This window comes from Paralichthys olivaceus, chromosome 10 (genome assembly GCF_024713975.1).
Source record: "Paralichthys olivaceus isolate ysfri-2021 chromosome 10, ASM2471397v2, whole genome shotgun sequence".
In the NCBI taxonomy this organism is placed as follows: domain Eukaryota; kingdom Metazoa; phylum Chordata; class Actinopteri; order Pleuronectiformes; family Paralichthyidae; genus Paralichthys; species Paralichthys olivaceus.
In genome coordinates, this window is record NC_091102.1 from 19564875 (window position 1) to 19584819 (window position 19945).

General features: G+C 40.6%; 1 protein-coding gene across 3 annotated transcripts in view; it reads left to right on the forward strand.

Moving 5' to 3' along the window:
- col18a1a (collagen type XVIII alpha 1 chain a) overlaps positions 1-19945 on the forward strand; it is a 75053-nt gene that overhangs the window by 16437 nt on the left and 38671 nt on the right. For 2 of the 3 annotated variants that reach the window (XM_020090061.2, XM_020090062.2), the window contains exon 1: positions 19262-19731. The exons of the other annotated variant lie outside the window; for it this stretch is intronic. In XM_020090061.2, the coding sequence (XP_019945620.1) occupies positions 19392-19731 (340 nt within the window). In that variant the 5' untranslated portion in view covers positions 19262-19391. Of the gene's footprint in view, positions 1-19261; positions 19732-19945 lie in introns of those variants that run through there. 3 annotated transcript variants of the gene reach the window in all.

The window sequence follows — 19945 nt, forward strand, 5'->3', positions numbered from 1 at the left end:
TTAAAACTGGCAGAATAACATTTGATGTAATAGTGTATTGGTTATGACATGACATGAGTCATAATCAGACTATGCTCTTTCACATGTAAATGGGAATATGAAATATTCTATAAGAAACCAACCATGATCAAAATAATGTCTTTTTCAGAATAATGACATAGTCTGAATATTGTTCTTCATGTAAACTTAGTCACAGTTGCTTGACACTGCTCACAGTTTTCACTTGACACTAAATGTAACCTGTGTTTGGTCAGAAACTAGAGAAATGCAACTTTTGAACTGATAATGGTGCTAGAGGATAATACATGTGTTTACAGTTGATCCTGAGGGGGACATGAATGTCCTTCCTGTTTTTGTTGAGTCATTTCAGTAAAAAACCACAAATGTGAACCTCATGGTGATGTTGGAGATGTTCATCCTCTGGTAGAAAAAAAGGAAAGGATGTTGAAATAGTACAAATACAGGGATCATGCAGTTCTATTCCATGATGTCAGCCAGCCGAGGGTGGAGCATCGTAACTCATCTTTTTGTGAAGCAGGGGTGGCAGCGTTCTCACTGTAGTGATCCGGGTGATACACTGATGTGTGTGTTAGTGTGAGAGAACGGCAGAATATTTTAGTCCTTCCGCCGTCTACTTGTGGGTCTGGGTTCGCTCTGTCAAATCTTTGATGTCCTGGGATGAAAGGATGTGGGCTTCCCGTTGTGTCTTTCGTCTACAAGGACGGCCTGTGTACGTTTAAGTGTGGTCCACACCCCTGGAGGAACCTTGCATTTTCTCAGAGGAGCGAGTCATAAACATTAACTTGCAAGGGACAGAGAGAGGGACAAGTAAAGAGAGCAGGTATTCAGGATGGCCAGACATTGTTTGCCCCACCCAAACTTTAAAAGGTGTGTGGCAGCATTGTGTCTGGATGACACAATCCTCTAGGATTCTGACTGTCTTTTCAATGTGGCCTTGTAACGTTTTGCTGAGATTTGATGTGTTTTGTTCAGTTTTTACAAGTATCAGTGTGTATTTAGTGTCTTTGAAGCACTTGTTCATGGTTAAAAATCTCCAACATCTAGGCCTTTTTGTACAGACTGTTCTGTGTCTCAAGCACCATCTTTCCAAAACTTTGAAGTTGGAATCATTTCTTTATTCTTGGATGAGATATTACCAGATTTAAAGTTTTGGTAGGCAGACGAATGAGACACAGCTGCTTTTCACCTGTGGATGCATTTTTTTCCACAAAGAATTCATGAGATTAGTCAATTTTAAAAAGAATATAGCCTTGTTCGTATTTGAAACACTGATTATGACTGTGGGAGTGAGAGGACATAGTTGCATCTCTCAATGTGCAATGTGTGGTGCAGCAGCATTGGATTAGATGAGTTGACTGTGGCTTCATCCACAACAAGCTTTGCCCTGTTAAAATAATAAGAGACCATACAACCCAGGTTCCCCAGTGATGTCCTCACAGATTTGGAATGCAGCCAGCTTTACTTCTCAAAGTGTTTCAGGGGATATTTCACTGCTCAGCCATTATAAACAAAATACTTTCCTTGTATGTATTTTTAGGATTGTTTCTCTGGAAAACGATCCCAAAACTGAAGGACTATGTTTAAGAACTACACGTCCTCCCCTATTCTCCAAATTTGATAACCCTGAAACAACCACAAACTCAACAGTCAACCCAAATATATACAGTATTAAAAATAGCCCATGCTGTTGTTATTGTCATATTTATATATAATGTATATGGTCACTTTAGGCACATTCAATGAAGTTTAGAAACTACATTTTAATTAAAACACTGTATCATCTCTTCACCACTGAGCGACATGACTAGTGCTAAGCAATGATGAAGTTAAGCTGTGCACGTCTGTTTAAATGATTGAGGCCCACAGTATAATCCAGTTGCTGTGTTATGTGTCTGGAAGATTACCCATTCTGCCTCAACCTCTCCCTTTCTGTCTCCCTCTCTCCTCCTACACTGTCAGCTGTATTTTTCCTGATGCTTCATGAATGCACTGCAGATGTGAAATAAATCACATGCGGTTTGAAAACACCTCCATCTTTTCCTTCTTCTGAACCCCTCCGAGATCTTCAGTCATGTTTTACCAATCACTGATATGTGATTCAGTGACTCCCCCGTTTTTTTTTTTTCTTAAAGGAAATCGTAGGTGTTTTGATATTCTCATTTTACACCTGAGGGTCATAGTTTTTGAAATCTTCATTTCATGTTTTCTGAACAAATCTATTGGCTGTATTGGAAAAAAAGGCAGATCGCAGCTTCCGAGATGTCATTTGCATCAAATATATTTTCCATCTGACCGACAAGTGAACTGAACTGTCCTGTTTCCAGGGGGCTGTAGGTAGAAGAAGACCCCACCCTCTCTCTCACTGACCACACAAAACCAGAGCCTTGGGGCAATGCTTTTGGTTCGCCTGCCTGCCGTTCCCCTTTCACATGCAGTATTTTGTTGTTGCAAAAGCCTGAACCAACATGATTGGAATGCATTTTTTCCTCTTTTGTCCCCTTTTTGGGAGAGAGGCTCTTTTGTTCTAATGGGATAATTTAAGTAGGAATGTTTTCACTTTGGGCCTTTGAGTCGGAGGTGGGGGGCTGTATAGGGTTGCGGGTGAAGATTGAAAAGATGGACGTTGCAGAAAGAGCTTTGTTGGTCTTAGATGGTCTGCGTTTCTCAGTTTCTCAGTCTCTCAGTCTCTGTTTTCTTCATTAAAGGCCATTTTTCATGAATGTTTATGTGTAGCTTTGACACAGCCTCTAAACAACACTTTCTTGGTATCAAACCCTTCCAATGTAATGTGAGTATACTCAAGCTATAAACACACTTTACAGGTTATAAACACAAGAAATCAAACATTAATATACAGTAGCAGCAGACATCTTTTTCAATGTTAAGATAAGATTAAGTCACACTTAATCTGTGTGTTGTGATGCAAACTTCCCTTCACATATTCGAATGCAGGCGAATGTCGTGGGGTCAAACTTCTCTTGAAACCAGTTGCGGATTTGCTTCGCCACAGGAAACAAATGTTTTATTTGCTTCCTTGCTCGCACAAGTTTGAAGTCAACGGGAGACAAAGGGTTGACACTGCTACATTTGTGGCCTTGCCCTCAGGTGGAAAAGCCAATTTCCGCCCTGTGACGTCTTTCAGAGCACGCACACTGTAAACCATTAAAAACTGGGGCTATACGTTACAAACAGTCCATTTCCTATGAACAGCGCAGTACAGCTATACTAACAATGCAATCTATGCTAATTAGCTGCTGGCCACTTTGAAGGCCCGCTGACATTGTGCTGTACTCAGTGCAACAAGAGTGAGCATAGCCTTGAAATAGGTTTTTAAAAACTCACATACAAACCAAAGCATCTCACACAGTCGCTCTGACGCTGAACCTGTGATGAAATGCGACATATCCATTTTTTCCGGTGGCTCACTTGTGCACAAGTTAACTGTATTTATTTGAGCTTCGGTGTAAGTTTAGGGGTCACTTTCGCTGGACGTCTGAAAACAGAAAGAAAGGGTGGAGTTGTAGCTGAAGGTGTGGCCTGCGATGCTGGTGCTAGTGCGACATCTAGTGGTAGTGAATTTTGCAAAACATTTAACTCGCGAGATACATTTAAAGGACCACTCCACCAATTTTACACAACAGGGTCAGTTCTCGTAGTTACTGTTATTACTCATTAACCCCTGAAATAATGACAAAGCCTGTGTAAGACTATGGACATGGAGTTTGAACAAATAGGTTATTGATTTAACTCATTACTATTTTATCACAATTAGTCAGGATGTCTCAGCTCCAAAGATTAAAATTGAATTTGTCTGTCTCATGTGTAATTGATCAACCATTAGAATTGTGTTTAGTTTTCCTCAGAGATTAGGAAGCTGATGTCGTCTGATTGGTGTCTTTTTTTTGTCTGCTGGTTTGAAATGCTGTATGATAAATAGAAGTGAGTCCTAATGTTAAAGTGAAGTGACAGGACACTACTGTATTAGCAGAAGAATAAAAAAACAAACCAGAGGAATAAGTAGGGAACATCAGTTAATCTCGGTTTTCTAGGCCTTTTTCCAAATGTCTCAAAAAATATGACTGTGGTTTGAATTTGAATCAAAATGTTAAGTACACAGTTACCTGATATCATTGTAAATGTCTAGTCTTCAAGGAATGAGAGATGGGTTGTATTTATATTTACAAACGAATAACCTGTTCACATAGGGCATTTGGGGCTATTTTTAATTAACTGGGATTAAATGAGAAAATGACAAGACAGAGTCTAAAACAGTCTTTATTTGTGCCCCAACTCTTGGATGTCCAGTTGTTTGATTTAATTACACCTATACAAACACAAATCCCAGAGTAATAGTTTCTTACATTTGGTGTTTCTGTGCATCTTTATGTTGTCCAACAAAAGTTTTGAGTCTGTAGTTCATCAGCTCAATAATCTGGAGGCACTGAGGCTCTGTTCACCTGAGAATGTGCCCAAGATGCATTGCAGACGCATTTGAGATCCAATTATTCAGACCAGATTGAGAAGAGCTGTGAGATGCAAGCGACCACATTCATTAAGCAGTGTGTGTTGTGGGACCAAATGAAGGCCATCTGTGTAAGAGGAATTATGTTCTCATTTGTGTTCTCAAATCCTTTAAACTTGTCTTGTCTATGACGTCTGATACATCTGAAAAGCTCATGAAACTTCTTGAGTGCAATTATTCTATTGTTTAAACATTTCAGTCCTGTGTGTTTTATCTTCACTTTAAATGAAATCTGTTTTTTCTTTCCTGTGAGTAGGTGATGATTAAATGTTCTCTCTATATAAACTGAAAACATCTTTTCTTAAGTTGTGTCATTCTATTTTCGACAGGAAACTTTATTATAACTGTCAGCGCACAGCCTACAGCTCAGAATACAGTACAATTTGTGCATATCTTCTGTTATAAATAAATAATAAAGTGTAAGTGAAGTCAGATTTCCTCCGCACGGTGGTTCTCCTTTCCTAACTCCTTACGGCTTCTCCTTCACATCTTTCCTTGTCCCTATGATGTATTCCATCGAGGTCAAGGAATAGTGGTTAGGAAAGAAGATTATTTGGATTCTCCAAAATGTCTGTATTGCTTCGATTTCTTCTTCTTTCTAATTAAGCTTTTGGAAGACCAGCCACAGGAAATGCATTGCTGCCTTCTTACAAACATTATATTGTTACATGTTTATTTGTATAAATTGTAGAGAAGGTATATAAGATCCAATGATCAGTTACTGCCTGGTGTGAACAGACACTTAAAATACAAGTAGCTGTTATCCTTTTTGTGACTTGTGATATTCTGCTGTATTGTGACAGTGAGTCAGCACTTTTCTTGGCTGCCTTTGCATGCTTGCATTGTCGTGTCTTGCATGAAGGCTTTGATCTGCGAACAGTTTCTTTGCTTGCAGTGGATTATGGAGATAAAGTTCCACTGAGCATGCAAAACCACATCATTTCCTCTTTTTTATCCCGGCCTTTCCTCCACAAGTGGTTGATCGGAACAGATCTGCTGAACTGAGAGAACTATTCTCTTTGAAATAACCATGTTCCCACACCGCTGACTTCAGTGTGTCCAGGGGGTCTGAGATCTCAGGCTTATTTTCCATCTTGAGATAATTAAACTTTTATCACTCGATCATGATTGGACCAAATAAATCACATGAAGCATGCAGTTGGAAGAGAATAAAATAGGTGTAATATGTTATACTTGAAGTTATAGTTGTATTTTGATAATTTGTTCTGCTTTTTCTGCCACTCAGGTGTGTAACTAGTTAGATTACAACTAGATTGGTACATGTAATGTTATTGTTTTGTAATTACTTTCGAGGGCTGGAAGCTTGGTCGGTTAAGCAAGGTTTCTCGAAACGTCTCCCTTTCACTGGCCTGGTCACAGAAGAATGCTCCTCTAACAGCCACAGTCCAGGGACCTTTTGATGTTTAAACACATGCTTCATTCATTTTGGGATTAACAGGCTGAGGGGAATGGCCTGGTTGATATTGCTGGAATTGCCCAATGAATTGTGAAGTCTGAGGCTTAATTCCTGCTCCTTCAGCTCCTTTGACTGGGTTGTTTAGATTGATGCGAGTTCAGAGACACAATGAATCTAAAAGTGTCACAACCAGACACACTGCAGTTAAAATGTCAGAAGATTTAGAGATTGAACATATGCTCTGGTTTTCCTAATGAAAACAAAAATATATTGTTTATTTGAAAAGAATATGGAAAGCAGCTGAATGATATCATACATTTTGAATGAATTTGATATAAACAGACATGAGTGATATTGCACATATTGGGATGAAACTGCTTGTACAAAGCCCATTATCACACACAGAGTTCATTCAATGTGTTGCACAGATAATGTGTTGTCTTGTGCAAGCCTCTCTGTAACCACTGCATAAATATTTGTAAAGGTTTAAATGTTTGCATGCAAAGACCAGTCTCTGTCTGCCCTTAGAAATAGAAAAAAAAATTCCCCTCCATCTGTATGTGTGGGAGAAGTTTCCTTCGTTTACCTCTGCTTATTCTGACTCATGCTGTTTAAACACAGAGCAATGTTTTACTCATCTTGGCATGAAATACAGACTGTCTGAGACGCTGAGGCCGAGATACTGTATAATCTCAATATCATACGATGAGTCCACGGTGCTTTGCTTTGATTGTTCTGCATCATCCATGACACATGAAATGACTTTTCCCTTCAAAACCTGACAAACATGGATATTATTGGTCGTAGATATACGAGTTTGTCTCCTACAGTATGTTATATTTATTTATTACATAAAAGAAAAGCTCATGATGTGATATGAGCATTAATACCCATTAAGAATGGTTCAGATCTTTAATGAAAAAAGAATTTTAAAAAAAGAAGCACATCTCCAACTTCATGTCTCAGCTCATCATCGTCTCAGTCAGTTGCTAGCAGAGCGATGGTGGTTGGTTTGTTTACCAGCATGTTAACCACGTTTGACATTGAAGAGGTCACCGCCACTAAAAATCTACTTTCCATGTGTGCTGCAGGAAATATTCCAAAGAATGTTGGTGAACACTTGTTACAAAAGCCAATCATCGAGTCCAATCCCGCTTAAAAGAAAACCTGGCCACAACAATGAGACTCTTTCATTTGTTATCATGTTAATGGCGTCTTTCACTGACCAAGAAACACAGCATTTTTCTCCTATTCACACAAGGTTTCATTCTTAACATTTGGCTTTTAGTTGTTCATCTTGCCTAATTTAGCTTAAAGGAATCTGGTACTTGAAACAGCTGTTTTTACTTGTACTTCAAATGTCAAGTTTCCTGCTGATTAAAGGCAGAAGCCCTTAAAAAGATGTAAAGGTGCAAAGCAGAAACAGCTTTACTCATTCTGTGGTAGGTTTGAAAAAAATGTGAGTATCTTATTGATTTTGCTGTTTCCTCATCTTCCTTTGATTATTACCCAAATCTTGGCCGCACAATCTCAATGTTGACTTTGGTTTTTGTTTGTGTTGGTGTTGCTGCTTGAGGATCAGGGGTTTCTCCCACCACGTCCCTGACACAACTCTATCAACAGAAAGTCTCATAACCCACATTCAACTTGCCCTGCTCATGTGGGAAAGGATAATAGTAGAAACAACAATCACGCTTGCAAAAACAAATATGGACTTGAACGAATCCCCGGGAGAGAAATGCTGTGTATAAATGAGCACAGACATGTCACAGAGTAAGAGACGCAACATCCAACAAAAAGGTCAATGGCTCTTTAAAGGATGCCAGTTCTGTTTTCCATGTCCCCGCAGACAGACACACACACACACACACGCCTCTCAAAGAAGTATCTGGATAATTTGTTCTTTTTCTGCCCATCCGGTTATGGATCCTAATCCCTAAAGTCAACACTCCTAACTCCGGACTTCCGATCTCCACGTTGTTTCATCCCTGTGGGACATGAGGCTGACAGCGTTGTCGTCACCGGCCGGCCAAACATTCCCCAAACAGAACGCTGCAGCTGATCAGGTGGCGACCTCCAGGATTCCTCTTTGATCGGCGATGAGCTACAACTGCAAAACCTGAAATTATTTTACCTTCTGATCTTCAGCCAGTGGTTTCATCTCTTTTTTTTTTCCAAGCATTGGTGAAAAAACGCTGCTTAGTTTTGCAGTTTGAGTTGATTTTCTTAAACATGGCTTTTGTGTGGAATCTGACGTTTTTTATGAGGTGACAAAATATGGCCCGGTATTTGGCCCCAAATTGGACCCCTTGGCGTCTTTCATGTGTGTCAGATGTCTGTTGGAAGGAAGAGTTCAGACTTGCTGTGCATGGACTGTCCTGTTAAGCAGTCGCAGGGAAACAGCTGGTGTGTGTAATTCCTCCACTAACCTCTCCACTTTCTCACACTCACCTCAAAATGGGTTTAGCGATAGAAAAAAAAGAGAAATGAACTATTCTCCTTTCTCTCTCCTGCTGGGGGACACACACTGGGCAGGAATTAGTCAGAATAAAGGCTGCATTTATATATCATCAGTTGATTTGTGTGTATGGAAAACAACTGTAATGTACTAATGGGTGGCAGATTACCTAAAACAACCGTTCAGCACATGAACAAATGAAATCCAAGCTCGAAACAAAGGTTAAACTAGGGTGAAGTGGTGGAATTATGCTCACAACCTGGTAACAACCCTCAGTCATTTATCATCAGGCAGCCAGCAGCTCCAGTGGAAGGTGAAGTGTGTTGCTTCAGGACACCTTTATGCCAGTTCATCAAAGCAGATGACTCATTCAGGCCCCCAGCCCAGAATTTCACAGATGGTCCCTGGAGTTAAACTAGTGACCCTTCAGCCAAAAGGCCCAATCCTCTGACCTGCAGCCACCTGGTGCCCGAGAAGGATCCTGCTCCTCTTAGAAAGAGAAAGGACACATCCTGCAGCCTTTGTTGGACACCAGCCATTAATAATAGCATGTGTCATATATGTTCTCCTGTTCCAGACCCAGATAATGTGTAGTAGCTAACATGAATGGGAGATTTTCAACTCTATGACCCTCCAGCCCTGCCCATGTTAGACAAGCAGTGTCTGGATTCCAGGTGTGGGAGTGTCCCTCTTCTGTCATTTCAGGTCCAGAAAGCAGGTAAATGATTTGTCAGAGTAAGACGACCCTTTACTTCAAGTTCACCCACAGACCCACCACGCTGCACGCTGAGCTTTTGTCTCTTTCAAACAATCTGCAGCATATTGTTACTTGTCTTATGTTGAAACTAGTGATGATAAGGAAATAGAAGGGAAAGAGAAAATTAATTGGTGACTTAATTTAATTCAAGTGCTGGTGTCATAGCTTTAAACAAGCAACAACTGATTCTTTATTCATTTCAACTTTTACTTCTCTTTGATTTCCTAGTTAGTCTGTTTTTTTTCCAGTGACTTCTTTGCTTGTTTTTGGAATATTTATGTATATGTCACAAATTGTGCTGCTATTTACATTCAGGCAGATTTGTCCGAGTAGGCTATGATACAGTGACACTGCAGGGAACTTTGTTGATTCTATAAACTTACAATATAAATATTTCAATTTCAAGTGGACGTTTGGAGTCTGCCTCGCAAGTAAACAAGTTAAGTGTATATTGTATAAAAAAAAGGCAAATGGTAACTAAAGATATAAAAACATGAATTATTATTAAAGTTAAAGTGAAATTGTCTGTAGCTGCCATTGAAAAACAGTTGGAGGAACCTGCTCATCCAACATGGCACTGTGTTGCATGTTAGTGTAACTAAATATTTAAGGTCTGTTTCCTGTGGTGACCTTAAATATTTAGATTTGACCTTGATGGACTTTGTCACCCTGTTTGTCGGCACCACCTGTGTCTCTTTTGATGTGTGTGTGTGTGTGTGTGTGTGTGTGTTTGTGTGTGTGTGTGTGCCTGTGTGTGCGTGTGTGTGCGCCTGTGTGTGCACTAATGACAGTTCTGTGACCTAAGCACTTTGGACTGTAATGAAGTCAGCGTCCTGTAGAAACCTGCAGCAGACCACACATTGTTTGGTCTCCCTCTACTGTTGAAAACAGAGAATAGCACAAGTGACTGTGGCTGTGTTAACATGTTCTTCTCTATTCCATAAGTATCTGGAGATCATGTTGCTTTTCTCTGCATTTTTTCCTTGAAAATCTGTTTTGAATTATTCACTCGACTGGAGCAGAGGTTGACTCTGGCAGGGAGTGTGATTCTATAATCCATCCATATGTTTCTTTGCAAGTTGTCTCATGGGCTATTAAATGTCAAGCAGGCAGCACCTTGAGGGGCTTGATGGCTGATTCCCCTCATCAGGAAACATAATAACTGGGAACACGTGTTTGTGGTCTTTTCTTTGTGCTGTGACATCAACAGTGCAGGTGTGTTGAGAGTTTTCCCAAAGGTTTTCTCTGCACTGGTGTAGTTGAACAAAACCTAGCACGATCTAATGACTTTATCATCTCAGGGAGCTTTCAGACCCATCCTGTTTGTTCTGGACCTTCTGCCTTATCAGTATAGTTTGATATATAGTAACAGGTGGTGGCTCGGACCATGGAGCGGACTAACAGACCAAAATCTAGTCAGAACAATAGAGGTAGAGTAGGTCGAATAAGCTATGTTTCAAATTATTTGCACTGTGAAAACAAATTTCTTTTAAAATTGTAAACAGAGACTTTTATCTCTTTTGTTTCAATAAAAATGTCATTCCAGCCCCAGCTTCAATAAACTTTCCCCATCTATCCCAAAAGTTTATCTTTTTTTTTTGCAACATATCTAAAGTACCCTTTAATAAATGTTCTAAATTGATAGATATTTAACAAATAAATATTCTCCTTAACATGATCAAGTTAATAATGTAACTGTTCACTCAGGTGTGAAAACGCCCTCAGTGAGCATGTCTATGTTCCTGCCCAACTCACAAACATACACGAGCAAACCACTACTCACAAATGCTTCCCCTCCTCGGTGACCGCAGGCTTCACCTGCCATGACGTACTGTTCGTTGCTGACAGGCCTCATGATGTGCTTGAGTTACCACAGGTGTGGTTTTGCTGGGAGAGCACCACCTGTCCAGTGTCATGCGGAGGAGTCGGCAGCAGCAGTGATGTCAAACGGGATGTCTTCTTCTTCATGCGACAGTAAATCCATGTTGGGAGGAATGAGCATGTTTCATTCCAGCGTGGTTGCATTTTAAATGTACTTTAGTATTTATAATACCATGGAGACAAAGCAGTTTGTCTATATATATGTATATTATACTACACGTGGACATTAGAGGGAGCTATTTCCCCACAGTTACACCTACCTCCCCTCTCTGGGTGGTGATGTGATACTTGGTAGAAATATACTGTTGCACAACCGGACTCTCTGCTGCTGGAAATCTGTGATTCATGTATTCTTCTGCTTGTGTGAGTCTGCAGTGAGGACTGTGTATCCTGAGGGTTCTTCAGAACAATGGAAATAGTCTTCCTTACTAGAAAACACCTGCCGCTAATAGCCTGTAATAGATGGCAATAAAAACAGCTATGAACCAGCCACACAACTCTTAAATGTCAAAGTCTAACAAGTACTCTGTCGTGGCCAATATGTGTTTTCATGGTAAACAGCTATTAGAGTAATGCGTTTTGAGGTTTCAGCTTCAGTCTCGACTCAATTCAGTGAGCTTTTTGTTTCAGGCAGAAGAATCAACGTGGTGTCTGTCATTAGCTGAGATAACACCTCGCGGGCATTTTGGGCCAATTACAGTACATTTCCGGATGCTCTGACTTGACAGTGTACTAATTAGCTGAGTCACTCACAGGTACAAGAATTCTTCAAGAAGTCCTTGATGAGTTTGAAGGATGACTGAAAAGGAAGCCAGCTTTCAGTTCTTGTGTAATTTCCTGCATTAGAGCTAATTTTCAACACATTTCAAGTTATAATGCCTAATGAGGTAATTATTAATAATAGTGTAATATTCAAGCAGCCCTTTCCCTGAGTCAAACTGGAACTTCTTGATAACAAGCTTTATAGAATTAAAAAAATGTTCCATATTGGTGGCCATGTGACTGAGTTATAAAAGTAGACTGTTGTTTATTTTCATAAAACATTTAGAGAATTTGACATTCTCTGTTCCACTGATGCGTTTCCCAAAACAAAATGTGTCATAGGTTTTGATTAAATGTCAAAGGAGCTAATCAGCCATTTCTCAGCAGGGACATTTAAATGGTCTTTTCAAATTGAGTGGAACATGTGGTTGTTGTCTTCCCAGGGTGCAGTGCATGTATAGAAAAGCAACTGAGCTTTGATGAGATAGCGTTAGCAGAGGAGATTACATTTCTTTAATGCACTAAATATGGAAAACATGGGAGCCCTTTGTTCCATGCTATACAGTATGGTGCACCCCTCGGCCTCTCTGCTATACTGTAACTGTTGTTTAGGCACCACAGGCTATGTCGTCTCCTGTTGTTATGGAATGTGTCTTATTCAGAGTGACAGCTGAGCTGTTTCTGCTTGCCTGAGCAGGACTGTGAGGAGCCCCGCAGGGCTCTGTCTGACGCTCTGTCTCTTTCCACAGGACACTGGATCATTCAGTGGAAGGATGAAGCTTAGCCGTCTCTAAAGACCCAATAAGGGATGTTTGCCGCCTTTCTGCACAAGCAGTAGTTACAGTTATATAGAGGTAGATATATAGAGGTAATTGTTCTTTCTTAAATCTTACACTCTTTGGATTTCAGGCTAGTGTCAGTGCTGAAGTCTCATCTGAGACAATGTTGTATTTATAACTAGTGACTGATTATTGACAATGGTTGTAAAACCCTATAAAAGAGAAACACTTGGAGCTTTAAGCCCTTTTTTTATTTTATTTTTTTACAAACACCTTCCAAAAACTCCAGTTTCAGTGTATCCATGTGTGCACATGTAAAATTTAGCATTTGGAAACAATGACGTTGCAGTTTACTTCACCCACTGTTGCTTTGTGCAATGAACATGCCCTAAAACATCAACAGTAGCGGCTATATGCAGATTTCTCTCTGTTTGTTTAGCAGTGCTTGGTCCGAATACAAGTTTGCTGCTAATTTTAGCATTGCATTTCGAGCATTCACAGCCCTGTGCCTCACCCAATGTTCTCATTTGACTGATCATTGTTGTAGACTTCATCACCACCTGGTGGCACGGCATGCTTGTTGGAGCATATTTGTATCCAGTAACAGAAGGAAAGGCCTTAATTATGGCCTTGATAATCATTTATTATTTTTGTGATTCATTAATTGCTTTATTATTATTTTTTGTCTACGAAACATCTGATCAATAGTCCACAAGTCAGCTCACAGTCTCTCACCTGAGAAGGTAAAACCAGAATCTTTTCTGAAAAAAGACTGAAACCATATATCATCTTAAATTGGTTCTTTCACACTGACAATGACATTGAGGTAAAATAAAGTAAAAATCTTAATATGGCAGCAAAAACAATTGGTCATTGCTCAACTTTTTACCTCTGTAAAAATGCAGTGTAACTTTGAAACTCATTGTTCATCTGTCCAACACACATGCAACTACATATATGGAAATTGTCAACTGGATTGAATCAGACTCATTTTGAGTTTTTGTGAAAACAAATTTTTAGATTCTGGAGCTCTGCAAGACAATGGCTGTATTAAAGTCACAAACAACATGTCTGACTGAGAGTGTTTTCCAGGCCTGGTGCAGGGTTACTCGCTCACAGCCTCTGCTGCAGCACTGTGATAAGTCTCTATTTGTGGGAAGCAGGACCCCTTTCCCTCCTAATCTGATAGCTGTGACCTTCTGACCTCTATTCTGTCAGCCAACCCCCCACCTTTCTTTCTCTGACTCACACACACACACACACACACACACACACACACACACACACACAGACACATGCACACACAGTGACACACACTCCCTGGCTGAAGGGCTCAGAGATGTTAAAGAAGATGTTTGAACACGATGTGGTGCGGCGATGTGCTGTATCTCTTCTGCTGCCATTTTAAATAGACTTTCTAACATATATTGACACTGCTGATACATAGGGCTCAAGCTAAAGCAGTTAATTCTCCATTCCCAGCATTGAATCACTGTTTTTTTTAAAAAAGTGATTAAGTTCTTTCCCATTGCTAGTTTGCCTTTATGTTTTTTTTCCCCCAGTGCATCATGTTCAACATCAGGAATGCACCAACAACTGAATTGCTCTCTCACCTCTATGTCTTGCTAAATTACCACATCCACTGGGGTGCCACATTTCCATCACTGCCGATCGGAGCTGGAGCCAATTAAGATCCATATCTACAGTAGAGTCATTTGCCCTGGGAGTGAATGTTCATTGTATCCATTCACATTGCAGACAAATACCGGATGTTAGTGGGTGTAAGGGAGTTTATTTGACCAGAGGACATGATCCTTTACTCTCTGGTGCCACTGTCCTAGTCCAACCTTTACTCTCAAGAAAGTCAAGCTTACATTCTGGGACAAACTGTATATTACACTACACTTCCCACGGGTCTGGAAAAGCAACGGGACATTACCACAAACTGCTGATTTAAAACCTGTCTTCACAACAGGCTTTAAATTTACTCAAAGGCCACTGAGTAGTCCCTTTATGTGGCGTGATTCACTACTGTGTGTGTGTGTGCGCACGTCTATATATAGTTATGAGGGCCAATTTTGGTTCGGTACCATCATTGGGAGGACATTTTGACTGGTTTTAGGGTTCGGGTTAGGCATTTAGTTGTGATGGTTAAGGTTAGGGTAAGGGGCTAGGGAATGTATTATCTCAGTGAATGTCTTCACTGAGATAGCCTTATGTTCACTAGGGTGGTTTGTATATGTTCATCTTGCTGTTTACACTGCTGCTCAGCTGTGATGTGCAGAGCGACTGCATCCCAAAGTTTGTTTGTCTGTGTGTGTGTGTGTTTGTGTGTGTGTGTGTGTGTGTGTGTGTGTGTGTGTGCGCGCGTCCCAATATGGGCTTGGCCACCAGTGTCTGGAAGACCTAATTTGTGTTGTGTCATTTAAAACTCCCAGCTCTGAGTGTCTTGGAGCTAAATGCTTGTGTAACCACTGCGACGGCAGCCGCACTATGACTCACAGCAAGAGGTCAACGACCCCCACTTGCTGAAATAACACCAGTGAAGGTGCAGGGGTGTCTTTGGGGGGGAGGGGGGTTGTAGCCAAAAGGTCCTCTAGCTGTTCTGAAAGCTGCAGAGAAACTAGACCCTTGCGTTTTTGAATTGTCAACCTGTGTTTGTGCAGCAGTTATACCTCAGGTCAGAGTGACACACTGTGGACTGTTGCCATGCAGCACAATCCTAACTAAGCCTTTGCATGATGACAACACATAACTCTAAATGCACATTGGGTGTTGGGAGAAGTTAAGAAGCAGCTGAAGTGTGGGGTTAATGTTTTACTTTCAGGGAAATTTTTCTTTAAATGCATCCACCCCCTCTTTGAGGTACCAGGACATTACATTGCACATGTATGACCCTGTGTCCTTCAATTATTCACCAAAGCTATATTTAGCACACATGAAAACTGGCACTTTAAATTTGAAATGTGATATCTGAATGACAGTCAGCATGGCACAAAATACCACCACGCAGTGACACATAATTGGACGCCCTCGGCCCCACTCGTGGATTATGTTCAGTGGGTTTTGTTGGCGTTGTAATTAGTCGATCATTTATCCTCCCACCGATGGTCTCAGGCCTCAGACTCATTCCTGCTCTTAGGTTTCATGCTTTTGTCTGTGCATTGTGAGGACAGACACTGGGGAGGCCTGGAATTTCAGCTCAGCCCGGGCTCAAACGTCTCAGGGTTTCAAAGGTCAAAGATGCTGCAGAAGTTTATAAGGTGTACCACCATGCAACTTCTGCACTGTTGTAATAACTGCAGTCTTTGTTTGTCCAGAAGTAGTATATTTATGGCATAAACAAAATGTGACCGCAAAACTTAATTGTAAATGATTAATTCAAGTCTGCTGTCGAGATCATGTGTTTTTGTTTACAGCCCATTGACATTGGCTTTGGCCCTTTTCACCAAAAGCTCTTGAATTTCGCTGTCTTTCCAAGTTTTGCATCTTAGTTGGTATCTTCTATGTGTATGGCACCTTTTTTTCATCCTGAGATATTTCTATTTTTTGGGGTGTTTTCCATCACATGTTAGAAACATCGGGGCACCCTCTCACTGGTGGTGAACACTGCAGATAATCTCCAGCTCTTTCTCACTTCAGCTCACTCTGACATTATCCAGTTTTCACTGTGGTGTTGGCAGGAAAATCTCTGGAGAAGGTCCTAAAGCAACTAACTCGAACATTTGAGTTCTCACGCATAATCTGAGGAGATTATCTGGAGTTCAGTGCATGTCTGAAAGCAGCTTTGGTATCGAGCCATGGAATTAGTTTTGGTTTCATTATTGGTTTTATGTGCTGTGTAGATGTTCTGCAAACTACCAATTACAATGGGAGGACTCTCTTTCTGGAATTTCTATAAAAAAACTATCCCTGCTGACATTATGGTCCTGTGTTTGACAAGTCACCAGCATGTCAAGTGGGTAACGAGAATCTCTTCCACCTTTGAAAAGCTTCAGAGTGAAAATCACTGAATTTGCAATAAAACAGAAATAGGAGAAAGACAATATTTAGTTGCTGCTTCATTTTAGTTGAGCTCTGACTCCTAACAGATGGTTACAAGTCAATCTTTGCCGTGAAAATATTAACATTGATCAGAAATATCACCCGTGTCTTTACAAATGCATTTTAATCAAAGAAAACCCCAAAACATTCAGCTGTCAACTGCACAGAAAGATCAACCGCAGCGTTTTTCAGCCTCACACGTGTTTGGCAGAACACACCCCCGTTTGTTAATCAGCCCAGGTGTCTGCACAGTAGCTCAAGTTTCGCTCACATCACACACACGTTAAAGTATCCCGAAGCGTGTTTTATGCATTCGTGTGCTGTGTTCTGAGCACTGCTAAACGTGGGTGATCTGTACTCAATACTGTGCCTGAACACATCCTGTGTTGACACAGACACAGAAGACAGAGATACATTTCTGCACTTTCTGAAATAATGCAGGTGGTAAGACAGTAAAGTGTAAACCTTTTAGCCATTCATACTGTAATGACCTGTGTTCATTACAAACGAAAACAGGAATCCTCTGTCTGCGTTGTCTTTATTACTCTCACAGACTGAGGGAATAAAAAGGATGTTGAAAAGGGGAACGTGCTTTTCTGCAGATGACATCAGATCAGACCTTTGCTGTAAAAGCTGTCACTCTAAAAGTGTGAATGCAGTGATATCATCCAGTGAAATCTTGCCTTCGCCTTGTCAGTAAAGCAGATCTGTTCCTAAATCTGAGGAGACTTTTGACAAGGTGGCAGTGGGTATGCTCGGCCGCCCAAATCTGTTTTGGCAAGTTTCCACCGTTCAACTTTGAATCAAATGGTAATAAATAACTACAACCTGCGGCAATTTCATTGTCATCTTTAGAGCCCCACTCTAACTGGAGTCTCCAGATGAGATGAACAGCCTCGGTGAAAATACTTGGACATTATCTCTTAAAAAGGCGCAATACTATAATGATATAATCCTAACCTGCACAATAATACAATGAGCCACTAAAGTCCATCAGAGGGTTTTTTGATGTTTGAGGCTAATCATTACCTGTCACAAGACAGACTTTATTACCTCAGGGTTTGCTCAACAGAGTTCCGACTATAAACAGTGTTTATTTTGGTTTACACACTGACAAATTGAAACTGACAATTACTTTGATCATTGAGTTCATGACCACAGAAATAGAGGTTTCCTCAAAGATTCTGTTGCATTGCACTGCCTTGAAGGTCGTCTTGAAAATAAATTATTTTAACAAAGGAAGTTTTCATTCTTCATGTTTTCTGATGGCCGTAATTAAATTGTCTATTTTTTGACGGCTTTTAGAGCGAACTCAAGAATGTTAACTCCTTCTCTCCCAGAGGGTTTCCTGAACACTGAAATCATGTTCCAGACACCCTCTTGAACCGGTGTCACTCAAGTTATTTCCGTCTCTTTTGTTCCTTGAAGAATAAATGTTCTTATTTATGAAAAAAAAAAATCATAAGGTAAACTGAGACAGGCTTTAGCCAAAGGCAATCACGAGTCCACTACTCATGTTTGCCCAAAAGGAAGCTGCTTTTCATATGACACAAACACAGCATTTTTCTTTCACGAAAATTTCATCGGGGAAGAAAGTCCAAAAATAATCAAGTCTTGTGATAAATAAATGATCAACTTTATTTTCTTGTCCTAGTTACATTTCTAGCTTTACAGTTCTTTAGTATTATGGTTGTTCACCTTCTGTTTTCATTCAACACTTTTGCAGACAGAGGTCAGTTGGATTATCAGTGACCTCAAGGATGAACATGCATGGTGGTGGCATGCTTTGCACAAATGAAATGAGCCCATTTCTATCAGCAGCCCAGGTTATATGTGCAAAATATGTCTTCATTTTAAACCCTGGCACTGTTAGAAACACACTTGCACAAACCTCCTGTTCCTTTTATCACTAATCTGCGATTAGCAGATGTCGAGGGTCTCTGTCAACTGATCCCATCGGCAGTATGAGAAACCCGTCTGGACAAGAAAGTGAGGCCTGGATTACTGTGTAACCACAGAATGGACTGAGTAGTAAACTGCATTTTATAGAGTTGAGACAATGTATGAAGGGATATAAGTCTTTAGTTTGTACAGTGTGTTTCTCTCATTTGACTGGTTTCATCAAAAGGATGTAAAATTGTAAAAAACAAATGATACAATTTATGTATTAGGATACTGTTTGTATATTCTATATATTGTAGAACATATCACAGCAGCAACTTTGCTCAGTAATTTATTCTACTTTTGCAGTGGAATGTGACAAATTTGAATCTAATAGTGAAAATTAAGCATTTTTTCACACAATTTGCTATTTTCTCAAGGCAATATCTGTAGTTTTTCTTATTATCATGTTTGAACAAAGAGAGCAAGTCATGGGGAACAAATTGCCCCTCTCTACACAACACTGAAAGCATCCGTGTTGTACACTGAAAGGCAAGGCAGCAGTAATTCTAAGGTATCAGTCAGCAGGAGAGATCGCTTTTCACTGCTGTGACAAAGGGAGGAGGAGAAGGAAGGAGGAGTTAGGAGAGGAAATATTGGCAGGGCAGCCAATACGGAGCACATCTCCTTGTGCTCTCCCCCTTCACTCTTTTGAATGGGGCACTCCTCCTCACTTTTCCTCTCTGCTTAGTGGAGTGTGCGTGGGGACAGAGCTGGAGGAAAGTGTGTGCAAGGAGGGTAGTGGCTCTGGGGACATGCCATAGTCCACTCTGGGATCCTAATCAAGCAGCTGGACAAAAATTGACATTATGCCAAAGATGAGGACCCAGGCAGGAGTTTTGTTTTTGTTGGCCCAGTGTGTGGTCTACTCTGATGCTTGGTTCTGGTCCTGGACTGGTACCACAACGTTGGCCCCAACAATGGATGAGGGGTCTGGCAGTCCAGCAGGTAGTGGAGAACAACCAACAGAGGCCAGAGTTGGAGCACAGATCATTGATGAGAGTCATGGAATCCAAGTGACTGGGCAGGCTTGGATTGAGACCACTGAATCTGCAGCACTGACCACTTTAATACCTGCTACACCACTGGAGAATGAGCAGTCATCAAAAAAGGGCACAATGGGGATTTCATCACCCTTGATCAAACCTGGTAATGGCACATCTTCATTAAAGGGTATGGGGTCTGAAGGATTTGATCATGAAAGTCTTAGAGGAAAGGTATCAAGACTCAAACCTGGTCTTAAGTCTGAATTGGAAACAGAAACAGGTTCAGGTCTTTGGTCTGGCTCTGGAGATAGGTCTGATAGGTTTGCAACAGGAGCTCAAATTAGCTTGGGATCTGACATTGAAACTCACACAATTTT